The sequence below is a fragment of the Macrobrachium rosenbergii genome, chromosome 2 (genome assembly GCF_040412425.1).
Source record: "Macrobrachium rosenbergii isolate ZJJX-2024 chromosome 2, ASM4041242v1, whole genome shotgun sequence".
NCBI lineage: Eukaryota > Metazoa > Arthropoda > Malacostraca > Decapoda > Palaemonidae > Macrobrachium > Macrobrachium rosenbergii.
In genome coordinates this window covers 55,839,271-55,853,915 of record NC_089742.1, presented here as the reverse complement: position 1 = coordinate 55,853,915, position 14,645 = coordinate 55,839,271, and the positions used below count along the sequence as shown (strand labels likewise).

Here is a 14,645-nt window from a genome sequence, read left to right as displayed (position 1 = left end):
CCCAAAGGAAGGATCTGACTGGTTAGAATACATAAATGCCATTGTTGAATTAAATGAAAGCTTACCCTGGATCCCTTTTCTCCTATACATTTGCAGCCACCGACAGTGCAGTCGCCCCCTCCGCAATCTTGGTTTCCCGGATATCCAGGTGGTCGAGGCTGAACTTGAGACTGAGATGATCCGTCATAACGACCACTGGAATCGTAACCGGGCCCATATCTACTGCCATATCTTCTTGTTTCCGTCGCTCCAACATAGCCACTGCTACTTGCTCCTGCTGATCCACTCTCACCACCATAACCACCACTACTGCCTCCATATCCTCCTCCAGCAGCACCAGCACCAGCACCAGCACCATATCCATCTCTACCTTCTCCATAACTGCCATCTCCATATCCATCTCTGCTTCCATATCCCCCTCCAGCACTACTGCTATAACCCTCTCTACCCTCTCCATACCCATCTCTACCCTCTCCATACCCATCTCTACCCTCTCCATACCCATCTCTACCCTCTCCATACCCATCTCTGCCTCCATATCCTCCTCCAGTACCACCATCACCACCATATCCATCTCTACCCTCTCCATAACCATCACTGCCTCCATATCCCCCTCCAGCACTACCACTAAAACCATCTCTACCATCTCCATACCCATCTCTGCCTCCATATCCTCCTCCAGCACCACCACTATAACCATCTCTGCCTTCTCCATAACCATCGCTGCCTCCATATCCCCCTCCAGCACTACTGCCATATCCTTCTCTACCTTCCCCATAGCCACCGCCTGCACCCGCACTTCCATCTCCATATCCATCTCTCCCTCCTCCATAGCCATCTCGACCCCCTCCATAACCACCGTCTCCATAACCATCTCCAGAACCCTCCCTGCCTCCATAACCACCTCCACCATCACCATAACTATATCCACCTCTTTCATAACCACCATCTCCATGACCCCCATAAGCTCCACCTGCACCACCTCTGCTCCCTTCATATCCTCCTCCCCCCCCTGTCGCTCCACTAGCTCCTCCATATCCACCACGACTGCCAGCAACACCTCCTCCCTCACTGCCGTAAGAGTAACTATAGTTATAGTTATAGCTGTATCCCGGCGTGCGACTGCTTGTCAGGGGTCTCTTGCCGCCATCCCTGCCTGCTGTGCTTTCCCCATAGTAATATCTTCTACCACTCGTACCTTGAGCCTCAGCATCATTGTAGGCTCTTTCACTGTCAGTATCTGAAGAGTAGTTTTTACTTCCATCTCCGTCCACATAGTCGCCATCGCTCCCGCCGAAGGAGAACCTTCTTTCACCTGAATGGGTGTCCGAATCAACAGGTCTAGGCTTGCCGAAGGTCAGGCCTCCATCCTCACTGCTGGAGTTTAGGGTATAAACGTCGTAATTTTCGTAGTCGTGTTGATCATGTCTATCTTGCCCTTCTTGACCGTAATCTAACGAATTTCTGTGATCATCAGTGTGTAGGTCGCCTGTTGGGGGCCCCTCCGATGGCGATTCGTCTCCCCAGATTCCTAGCCATTGCTGAAAAGAAGAAAAATGGAATGATTAATATTTGGTAAAACACAACGCAACCTAATTTATGAAATGAGATGTGTATGAAATGGAGATAAAAATATGCTTTTTGAAGCAAACTGAAGTTATAAATAACGATTTAACTGACCTTCTAGACCTTTACACTACCGGAGGAAGATTTGGCTTTCAAAATACTGAACCTAATAATGGAATATGTTTACTAATACACTAATTAAGAGCCTTTTTTTATAAATTTAATACCTATACAATATTTAGCCACTATAATTCCGATTCCTGTACAACAGATTACCATAAAACACTTGGTGATATGTATCCATGAAAAATGAACCGGCACATACAAGCATAGACGATTATTAGAATACTGTTCTCCAGTGTGGATGTCTTCTTCTAACAGAAATTTATCTCTTTTAAATAGTTTGGTTCCTGGTGGTAGGTTTCTGTTTCCCAATATTAGCAGTTATGACTTGGACCATCGACGGATGGTGTCTTATTTGTCAAAATTTCATAAGTTGTGTTTTAACAGAGATCTTTCACATTCACAACTGATCCTTGATCCCCTTTTCCTGCCGACAGCAACCAGATTGGCTGAACTGCAGCACCAACAAGCAGTCAATGTTCCTTAGTGTCGAACTTCTCAGTTCCAGAGGCCCTTTATTTCTCACACCGCTGGACTGTGGAACAGTCTCCCTGCTGAGGATGTCGTGCAATTGGAGCTTCAAAATTTCAAGCGAAGATGCAATGCATTACTACCCTACTACAATTCGACTTGTATTTTAATATTTTACTTACATTTTTATCTATTTATGAATTTGGTAATTAATTTTTTCTCTTTCAATATGCGATCTCTTCTTTCCGTATTTCCTATTACCGCCTGTTACATCTTTCTAATGAGCCCCCTATTCTCTGGAAGCTTGAATTTCACGTGAATGACCCCTGTGGGCTTGTCACACATGAATAGGGCTCAACTTGTGAATAGTAAAAATAATAGTGTATCGTATATGGGTTTGTGCACTATAATACAATAATCATTATGCATGAAATGTATCAAAACAAGTTATAATTATTATAGTTCTATGGTAACAGTGAAACCAATTAACAACTGGATCTTAGTTGAAGCAGTTCTCTACAGTGTCGTACACTAATTATGCGTAAAATGTATCAACACAAGTGCTATTTTGATAGTCTGATAAAGCCAATTGACATCTGGATTTCAGATAATCCTTATAATTACAACACGACACAATTTTTGGTTTTCTGAAAAGAAAACTATTGTGCCGGCTTTGTCTGTCCGGCCTCACCTTTCCTGTCCGCCCTCAGATCTTAAAAACTGCTGAGGCTAGAGGGCTGCAAATTAGTATGTTGATCATCCACCCTCCAATCATCAAACATACCACATACCCTCTATCCTCAGTAGTTTTTTATTTTATTTAAGGTTAAATTTAGCCATAATCGTGAGTCTGGCAACGATATAGGCCAGGCCACCACCGGGCCGGGTTAAAGTTTCATGGGTCCCGGCTTATACAACATTATACCGAGACCACCGAAAGATAGATCTATTTTTGGTGGCCTTGATTATACGCTATACAGAAAACTCGATTGTGCTGAAGAAACTTCGTCACATTTTTTACTTGTTTCATTAAAAATTAATTTATCGTTGATCAGATGATATGCTATTAGACAAAAAGTATACCCCCTCATTTTGATAAACGAATAGCAATACTAATTTTGAGCCTTATTTGTAAAGCAAATTATTTTTATGCTGACATCTACACTGAAAACCGGTCTCAGGTCTCTCATTTACATGTGAAGAAATAGAGCATGAAACATTTGGAAGCTTATAATTTGAACGAAATTTTGTGCCACAAATGATCTATATATACAAAAAAGGACTTATGATTCCGGATATATATGATGCAGTTTGCCACACAAACGGAAATATCCTCAAATGAACTGTTCAGGTTTATACTAAGAAGACAAGGCCACAGTGGACTGTAAGTGGTGAATTACCCACTGAATGGCACCACTGAGCTTTCTCAAATAACGGATGTTTTGATCCTATTTTGTCACTTTCTGTGAAGTGGCAAACTTAGAACGCACAATGCACTGTCAAAACAAGTGCCAGTAAAAAGACGTTTGTATATCACTTGGCAGGATTAATCAGTACAGATGGATGTGGAGGGAGATTCTCCAACTGCTAAGAAGCAGAGGTGAGGAGGAGGAGCACACACACACACACACAGAGAGAGAGAGAGAGAGAGAGAGAGAGAGAGAGAGAGAGAGAGAGAGAGAGAGAGAAGGATGGGACAGGCTCGGGAGGAATGAGACGTGGGAGGACCTGTTTGTAACCAGTCAGCTAGAACCTCCATCTCTTTCCTCCTCCTTCGCCCTATTCCGTCTCCTTCCTTCCTCGCGGCATCATTTCATGTTTGGGAATGGCGTGATCAGAATTCCTGGGCATCCTGTAATTCGCCCATTCACTCACGTTTATGTGATCCTACTATTATTGTCTGTATTATCGGTATTACTATTACTATGATTATTATGGAACGCGGCTACAAAGGGACCTTGAATACTGCATAGCAAGCTTCCAAAAGAATAACCGTAAGTGACGATATAGAAAAGAAAAGAAGGAAGGAAATAATATATATATATATATATATATATATATATATATAATATATATATATATACATATATATATATATATATATATATATATATATATATATATAAAACATCATCAGTGGTGAAAAATTATGAAACTGGGTGTAGGACCTGCAACCTACACCCAGGCTCTTATTTTATCACCTGTGGTGAAGTGAGATAAACAAATCACGTGTTATTGTGATTGTAATCATATACATACAGATAAATTGATAAACAGACAGATAGACAGATATATAGATTAATATAGCAAAAGAAAAAGATGATTATTTGATTATCAAGAACGAATAGTAGCCAGGGCATAGATTCAACAATAAAAGAAAGTTTTTGCTACGAAGCCTTTTTCGTCGCAAATGTTCAACACTGACCCAAAGTCTAATAATCACTAATCTATGTAAAAGGTTCTAAAGAACTGCACTTCAGATTTTCATGGGTAATAAATCAGGTGGGAAAGTGTTCTAAAATATCACTTCCTGCATCACACTAGGATTAATCTGTTGACTAAGAAATCGGTAAGCTGAAAGTCTACACCTGTTTAGGCCAAAGACAACAAATCTTTATAAACTGAGCCTACCTCTTCAACACTTTCATATACCAGGTGGATAGGGAGCAAAAAAAAAAAAATCAACAGAAGAATTTAATACCAGAAGCAACATTTACTTGAATTTTCAAGAGAACAAAAAAACTATGTTAAAACCCGACAAAAGGAGGGAGAGGTACCTGACCTGGTTTTAAAACAACCGGTTTAGTTTTAGTAGGGATCACTTCGATGTCTAGACCTAACCTTCTTTTCCTTGCGCACGGGAGAGAAGAATATTTGAAATCTGAACATCTATCGCTTCGAAGAGCAAAGCTACCTAAGGACGTTTGTGTCACCATTGACACAAGCGTACTACCTATCTTTTCCAGCCCATATATTCATTCATGAATTGAAAAACAGACAAAAATGTAACACCAAACTTACAAAAATTAATTAAGAGTCTCTCTCTCTCTCTCTCTCTCTCTCTCTCTCTCTCTCTCTCTCTCTCTCTCTCTCTCTCTCGTATACAGCGAGGCAAAGCTCTATTCCAAGTTATAATGTGGTAGAGAAATGTCCCATCATAAGAAAAAAATCAATTCTGATGCAGGGAACGTCGTAACAGTGTCAGTACAAATAAACTGGAGCTTCATTTGCATATGGCAATGTCATCTTTCCCAAATTCTGTCTCAGACTCCCTTTAATCGAAGCAAACACCTACTGACAACATTCAAGTCATTCACAATCCTTTTACCAACTGGTATGGCTAAATGCGTTCTGCAATTATCTGAAAATCACTCTACTGCGCTTGAGCAAAATGCTTGCCTTGTATATAAAAAAAAAGAACGCACTTTAGACAAGACAAACAAATAGTCTGTTTTCTTCTTTCCTCGTAATGTTAGTAATGCACCCACCCACGCACCCTCACAAAACATAAAGGTCGGGGTTGAGTATGGAAAGGGGGGAAGGGGGAGGGGAGAGGCGGGGGACAACATAATATCAACGGAACACATCCCTAGGGGTCTTCGTTATTTTCAAAGTCAATATTTCGGAGTCTGTCCACGATATTTAGAGGGTACATTAACACTAGGTGTTTTCGTGTAATGTCAGTGGTTTTACAGGTTGAATATGTATAAAATTACTGTCGGGTGCAACTATGATAGTTTTAAAGGTACTGTAGCATAATATGAACGTCTGTCTTCATCTTTCTCTGCATCTTTTCCAACTTCTATGTGGGGTCGATGTTTCTGACAACTTTCCTCCACCTGGCTCGGTCAAACAGATCGTCCTCTGACGATTGTTTGTCTCTCAGGTCTTCTCTAACTACATCCATCCACCTTCGCTTCGGGCTTCCTCTTGATCTCCCACCAGGCACCTCATCTGCATCATTCTCCTCCCTAGATATGTCTCAGCCCGTCTCATCACATGGCCAGACCACAGCAGTAGTCTTGAGAGTTTGTAAGACTACGGAAAGCTGATTTGTAGTTCAACGAGGCACATCAAGTAACAATGCGACGTTGACCGTTTACTATAAACCAGAAATAACTTTAAGCATTCATATTCGGGAAAAGAATTAAACTGTAGTAGAGCAAAACACGAACGAGCAGTCGAGGGAAAACCACTGGAGACTTTCTTAACACAAGCTATTTAAGAGCTAAGCTTGGGAAATGAGGATGTAATGTTTTTTCGATTTATTTACTGTATTTACGGATTTTTTTTCTAAGTCAATTCTGGGAATCAGGAATGCGAACATCGAGAGAGAGAGAGAGAGAGAGGGGGGGGGGGAATCGCTATCCTACTGCATAAGAAATGCGGTGAGACAAACTTAGTGGGCTTGTAGCAAGCAAACAGAAGGAATTCGCAAATGTAGGTGGAAGTAAGGTCTCCTTGGCTAGTAAGTGTGCGGGCTAACAAAGTTCAAAACATGATTCAGCAATTATGAGATTTTACGTGATCTTTACCTTCATGCACGTTTAGTTAAAAATCTTTGTGCTTTTTTTTCACTCATAAACATAGGATGGTTGTTTGATAAATGGACAAGTCAGTAATATGAACAGGGCAATAAAACTACAACATTAAAATGAATGCAGATATGAAGATATGCCTTACAGAAAAATCGTGTTGGAAAGATAGCGACCTCCGCCCAAAATCTCCCCACTTAATAATTTGGTTATTCTTCGCGAACTGGAAAGATGAATTTTTGGCAAAAAGTTTTGTTACAGTTACCTGGAAACAAGATATTCAGAAACAACATAACATTTCATTTATCTTTCTTACATTTTAATTTATTCATCTTTTTCGTACGAGGGCTGGTGAGAATTCGTATTACAATACTTGGGTCAAGTGATGTTACCCCCAAACAAACAAGTTATAAATCAAGATAATAAGATCTCTTGAACGAAGGCATGGACGATATTTAGCAGTTTTTCAGTCAGCAAAGACAAAACACTACTCAGTATCCTGGCTTAGCCGGCTACTGACGCCGAGCAACAATGAAAAAAAAAAAGGTTTCTCCTAATCTGCTTCGTCTGTTACCGCCTCATGTTGATTAGAAACGACAATGGCACCTTATCTCAGCAAATTTCTGTCGGGCTCGCGTGGGCGTGGGCGGATGACAAGGCAGAAAAGTCCACACGTGGGCAAAATGCATTCCTCTCGCAGCTCAATATTACATGGTGCCCGACAAGATATGTGAGAGAGAGAGAGAGAGAGAGAGAGAGAGAGAGAGAGAGAGAGAGAGAGAGAGAGAGAGAGAGAGAGAGAGAGTATGATGAAAGCGAACTTGAAATCTTCCTGTAATGTACCACTTTCAACTCTTACAAAATTGGCAGCTTCTACGAAAGCCTGAAATGACCATAAGATAGTTGCACTCCCGCCACCAGCATGTTCTCAACACCTACGAGTAATAAAGAGCTAAATTCTCTGCAACGCCCTGTTTCGTTCCTCGGCTCCTCTTTCGATTTTAGACTCAGAGAACGAAGCCGCAACAACTACAACAGAAAGATAAACGAATGCGCTTTTAGTATTCTGTAAAAGAAAACTATTGTGCCGGCTTTGTCTGTCCGTCCCCACTGTTTTCTGTCCACCCGCAGAACTTAAAAACTACTCGGGCTAGAGGGCTGAAAATTGGTATGTTGATCATCCACCCTCCAATCATCAAACATAGAAAATTGCAGCCCTCTAGCCTCAGTAGTTTTTATTTTATTTGAGAGGTTAAGGTTAGCCATAATCGTGCTTCTGACAATGATATAGGATAGGCCACCACCTGGCTTGGTTAAAGTTTCATGGGCCGCGGCTCCTACAGCTTATACCGAGACCAATGAAAGACATCTATTTTCGATGGCCCTGACTATACGCTGCAGCGGCTGTATTGAAAATTCGATTGCGCCGAAGGAATTTCGCGGCATTTTTTACTAGTTATTTTTAAGTCACAAAAGTTCTTCAGTGAACATTCCTCTACATGCATTCCAGGCAGAGATTTTCTCAGTATTAGAGCTTACATAAAGCAAGGCATTGCTTGCCCCGTCATTACTGAGTTGCTCCTGCCCTGCAGTCTCACGAAAGGGATACTATGAGCCTAGAGCAAGATTTAAGAGTATCACTCACTCTAACCTTCGCAAGCCTTCGAGATAGACCGAGACCTCGAGTAAACCAACGTCAGGGCAAAAAATGGCAGCACTTTTCGGTAAGTGCGCTTTAATTACAGAAGTAAGGCAATGCTCATAAAATATGTCATCAACGGCACACACACACACATGCGAACGTTTAAGACTGCGGCGTGGGGAGGGGTTGGAGAACATAGGACAATCACACTGCGCATTGCTTATTTACCCTGCAACGGGACGTTGTTTTGTGTGTGCGTCCTCCATGACCGAGAGAATTGCCTTAAAAGAGTTCTTTCCTTCTTTATCTCATGCAAATAAGTTTAGAGGCTTATATTCATCCAAGCTACAAGCTTGTGATCCCGGATGGAAAGAAATTCTAGAATGAAGCATGAGGTGAGGTGATTCTTGGGAATAGAATGATTTTGCGTCGTTCACTGTTGACATGCATTAGGAACTGACAAATGCCAAAGTAGAAAATCACGGACGTAAATATAACTTATATATTTTTTATATATTACAATATGATATATACTACTTAACTGGTAATATAATAGGACTTCATACTTATTAGGTTATTCCTGGAAAGTTCGACGAGCCTAATGCAGCTCATTATAGAACCTTTCTTGAAAAATTCGTAAAAAAAATTATGGGTTGCAGCATCTCTTATCTCCACCTTTTGAGGAAAATCTCCAAATGGAATTGGAATTAAAATACAAAATGCCTTTACAAATAAATTTATACAACAATAATAGCTAAGCCTTGAATATGTAGCCAGTGAGAGCTGGAAATCCCATATAAACACTTAATAAAAATGCTATTAAATTTTACAACTTAAGCATAGCTTAATTTCTCACGACGCGTATATATATATATATATATATATATATATATATATATATATATATATATATATATATATATATATATATATACACACACACACACACACACACACACTCTGTCCAACTCCACGTTCGTTTTTCAACAATGTAATTCTTCCTTTCATCAAAAACATGGCATATGTGTTAAAAGAACAATTTATATAAGGAAAAATCCTTAAAAAAATAAACAGCACTAAGAAAAGAATGCTGTAGTGTCGTTCCTTGCTGGATCATCGGAGATTAATGATCTTCGAAAATAGAACTGGTAATCCGAAAGCAATGCTCGTAAATATGTTTGGTACCTGACCGTTCACCTATTAACAACTTTGCTTCATTTTAATGATCTAACCTTTCTTCCCTTTTTGAAGCCAAAAGTTGTCACTTTTTTTTCTTTAGATAAGTTTACCATTTTTTTAATTAAGATTTTAACCGTTCTTCCTCTTTTGAAGCCAAAAGTTGTCATTTTTTTTTCTTCCAAAAAGATAGGTTTACCAAAAGTTGTCACTTATTTTTTCTTCTATAAAGATAAGCGTACCATTTTTTTATTAAGATTTTAAACTATCTTCCTCTTTTGAATACAAAAGTTGTCGCTTTTTTTCTTCTATAAAGATTAGTTTACCATTTTTTAATTAAGATTTTCTGGATCTCTCTCTCTCTCTCTCTCTCTCTCTCTCTCTCTCTCTCTCTCTCTCTCTCTCTCTCTCAGTCTAGGACGGCTTTCCTTTTGAGAAACGAGAAATGTATAATTAAGTTGAGTAAGATGTAAGTCAGATCTCACCCACTGTAAAATCTAATGATCTCACCAACGTATAATGAAGATGCAAGAAAGTTATCTTTCTCATGAGATTTATAACGACAAACACCACCAACGGAGTATGTGTCAGTAAGTCTAGATTAAGATAGGCATATGCCAGCACAGGCTGCCAACAATTAGGTTTGCTTTAATGGATAATTTTCATCTACGCACATTAATGAGGCAAGGATTCTCGTTTTTAACATAGGGCGTCCTTACAGAGTTGTTCATGGTCTAGGTTTCTCATTTACAAAGTTATATCCCTCTGATTCTCAAAAATGCTAACATAAGCCTATTACTTCAGAGATTATTTGAGGTTTGTAAGGAAAGAAAACTGGGGATACAAACACTGATTACGAGAGAGAGAGAGAGAGAGAGAGAGAGAGAGAGAGAGAGAGAGAGAGAGAGAGAGAGAGAGAGAGAGAGAGAGAGAGTTGATCTGCTTCACAGAATTTATCACAAGGTAAAGTAATAGGAATGTTAGAATCTGCCGGAACCGAAAGACCAACAACAAGATTTTCTTGCTCGGTCAGGTTGCATGAAATGAATTTTGAGAGATAAAAGAAGCCATGGCAAAGATATACATGTCACGGCTAAGGTGACACATGCCAGCTAACCATCAGCCTATTCCTGCAAAGAAACTCGCCGGTAAAACAATGGAAAAAGAAAATAAGGATAACCTGTCAGTGGGCATCCTTTCCGAAACATCCATTTTCTAAAGAGGAGAGATAAGGTCGGAGTTTCGCAACACGGCATATCACAGAACAAAAGGGATCTGTTGGGACAATCATGTTTATGGGAAGGCACCTTACACCTCTGTCTGATAAGGCTTTGAAGATGGCAACAGTCTAAGTGATTCATCCCCGTCTTCCACGGGACTCCAGCAACGCCTCTGACGGGAGAGAGCAGTCGAGCAGACAGAATCCCCTCTTATAAGGAAGACACTGAAGACTAGTTGGTCCTCTTCCAGAAAAGAGAGAGAGAGAGAGAGAGAGAGAGAGAGAGAGAGAGAGAGAGAGAGAGAGAGAGATGATGATGATGATTATGTTCGGCGTAGAAATGTAGATTTACGCAATAAAGCGTATTGAGAAATAATTACTTTTGCCACTATTAATGAGCAGTAAGCCTATTTACATATAAAAATTACACACACACACATATATGTGAGTGCATAAAGGATGAAAAACAAGTAAACTGATCGAAAACAAAGATTTACTTTAGGTTCCATCAAAGATACTTGTTATCAGTGTCTATCGAAGAAACTGTTGCCAAGACATCAGAATCATGAGTAAATTCACTGGGTCGGCATCAACCTTCAATAAAGAAATAAAAAGTAAATATAATATAGATAAAATCAATCAAAGACTGATTTTCCTATCGTCCGCCCATATTTACTCACAGACGTAACTAGCCACGAAGAGCCAGAATTAACAAAACTTATGGGTGCAGTATTTCTCTCAAGTCCTTAATCGCTTAGCCCACCTAAACAAGGAGCATTATTAAACAAAAGACGGACAACAACACGCGTTGAGGGCAACGCTGGTAACTAATTCCTCTAAGACACACGATGTGGTTACAGACGAAATGAAGGACCAGTTAGTGGATGGCTCTCAACATGTGCCGGGGGTTCTCGCCAGTAAGCTAACGGAGGATAGCCTGCAATTTGCTTAATTGCTACAATCTTGGCTCATCTTATTTTCTGCAAGTTGAGGAAGACGAGAGAACAAGCAGCTGCTGACCTTGGGCGTACTGAAAGAGAAGGGGTAGGGGGGAAGGGAGTTAAATGAGAATAAAAGTTAGGTACTGGTGCTTACCCCATACAAATGGGAAAAAAGCACGTTAAAAGAAGACTGGTTACATGGGGATGACATCACTGCTCCTAAGCTCTGAGTTAGGTGTCCCTGCAGATGACATTTTCGAATTCATGGTGAACTTAGGTCTCACATGCAGGCTTCAAGGCCCTGTACACACTGTCAAAAAGCCTAGGAATTTTTGGCCTGGTTTCTCGTTACTACAAAATACCAATTTGCTTGGAGTTCGGTAGAGCAATACGGCAAATGAATGGTAGTTAGGCTTGAAAAACATCCAGCAAATTCGAATCACACGCAAAATATGCAGACGAATAGCGTTTGCTGCCACATCCCCTGAACTAGGTCTAAGAAAGTCATTAACCACAGTAATGGAAAATGAAGAGACGACGATTACTAAACTGGGGAAAAAGCGAGTCACCAACAGACAAAATAAAAGAACATAAAAAATGTCACTGTTTTCACTCAGCTCTTCTGGAACATTGTCACCCAAGGATGTAATATAAAATGAAATCCCTACATAAATCACCAAAGTTTTGTTGGGAAATTAAAACTGAGGTTGGCAGAACAATGATCGACAAGAATGGCGAACAAATGCACCACCAAAATGTATGGGGTCCATGTGGCTGTGGCAGAAAAAATAAAGCAAAAACTGTTGCTTAAACAATGGCATGAGCAAGACAACACGACTGGCTTTCAATGGATAGATGGTTGAAGAACAAAGAAGTAGAACAGAGACCACCTGTTGTCTTGAATATCCTAGGCAGAAGAATGAGAGAGAGAGAGAGAGAGAGAGAGAGAGAGAGAGAGAGAGAGAGAGAGAGAGAGAGAGAGAGACAGAGAGAGAGAGAGAATGAACTATTGTTTTATACTCTTGCTTTGATGAGGGACCCTTCACACTATTCTCTTTTCTAAGCTTCCATTCACCCCGTCAGTTTACGTTATCCGAGAGCTCTGACGACCCTTCAGGAAACAGTTGCCTGTTATCACTCTTTCTTCCACGTCTACAAGAGGTTTTGCATCCTGTACTGCCTGGTCTTCAAATCGATGATCTCCCACTCCCTATCAATAATGAAATACATCTTATCTATTTGATTAACTCTAGAATCTAATAAATATGGGTATATTTATTTACAGAGCCATGACGTCTGCCAAATTACTGACACCCCACAAGTGTAGTGAATATGACTCCTCTCTGTAAGACTATTATTTTTATCATTCATACCATGAACCCTATTCATATGGAACAAGCTCACAGAGGCCACTGAGCTGATATTCAAACTTCTAAAGAATATGGTGTTCATATGAAAGAACTACGAGAAGGTAACAGGAAATACATAAAGATGAACTGATGTGTTCGATACAAGAAACAGATGACGAGCATCAAATCCAACTGTACTGTACGTGCCCTTGGTTTCAGAGGATAAACTCCAAATAATATCTAATAGTCACATATATGATTTGTTTCTCGTAAATAATGTACACTGTCTTTTCTGTAAGTGAAAACATTAATCCCCCTTATTCTGTGATCTAGTTTTATTTTCTATATTTCACGGAAACAGCATCTTTTTTATAGCAGTTCCTGAATGAATTTTAAAATCGCCTATATTCTGTTTTCGCATTTCTATTCTTTGCTTTTCTTTAACAGGATCAGCATCAGCTGACAGCGAACAATCGGTGCTACTATAGTATGATATCTACCATCCATTTTCCACATTTGACCCCTCAGGGGCTGGTACTAAACACGGCGAAACAGTGTAGTGAGTCACTGTTTCGACGTGTTTACAGTAGTACTAGCCCCTGGGGGATCAAATAGTTTTGTACATAGTTTGCGGAAATAATTGCCATAGGCCTTAATTGGGTCCTTTGGTAGATACTGTACTATAGTAGCATCGAACAATCTTATTCACGCAACACTGGGTGAACAGCTATATGCATTTCGCAAAGAGACAAACTTTGATGTTTACCCTGAGAGACTCCAAATCACCAGAGAAATAATAACATTTCATATAGGTGGTACCGACAACTGGCAGCGTTAAAGGTTTTTAGCAATGTCCCTTTGACCAGAACTGCGCGAACGGCTCTCTAGCTTTGTTGACTTTCTTATCTCTCTCTCTCTCTCTCTCTCTCTCTCTCTCTCTCTCTCTCTCTCTCTCTCTCTCTGTTAAAATGAAGCCCTACGGCCCAGCTCAAAGGGAGACAAAAGATGCGACTCGGTTGTCCGGTTAAACCCATTTCTAATATTCTCCAAGTCACAAAACGACCCGACACAATCATATCTTGAAATTCTGAGAAGGAGTCATAAATAATTCAGTCCTCGTTAATGCGCAGTCATTGACAACGAATCTTGCCAGCGCCATGATCAAAGGACTGGGAGACGCTATGAGACACTATTCAAACCAGTGTTCTCTTTTGTTAAATGTTTACACACTACAGCAAATTCTATGTGATGGACCTTCCTACTTCTTTGATCATGAAAGCATATCTTACTATCGTGCGTGAGATAGGTGGTTTTGTACTTTACGGAAAGGAAGAATATAGGATACGAGTTGGGATGGCAACAATTAATAATGTGTATGAAAAAAATTGTCATCATATTTGAACTTTAACCATGTCATATTATTATTATTATATTATTAATATTATTATTATTATTATTATTATTATTATTATTATTATTATTATTATTATTATTATTAACCAAAGCTACAACCCTACGTGGAAATGCAGAATGATACAAGCACAGTACGGAAAAGAAACTGAGAATACAAAAATAAACTATACACGAGAAAAAAATGAGATGCAACAGAAAAAAACGATGAAA

General features: G+C 39.8%; 1 protein-coding gene across 2 annotated transcripts in view; it reads right to left on the bottom strand.

The window, feature by feature from the left end:
- Positions 1-14,645, bottom strand: part of Col4a1 (Collagen type IV alpha 1) — a 250,469-nt gene that overhangs the window by 53,784 nt on the left and 182,040 nt on the right. For both annotated transcript variants that reach the window (XM_067118819.1, XM_067118825.1), the window contains one exon: positions 66-1,541. In XM_067118819.1, coding sequence (XP_066974920.1) covers positions 66-1,541 — 1,476 coding nt within the window. The remainder of the gene's footprint in view (positions 1-65; positions 1,542-14,645) is intronic.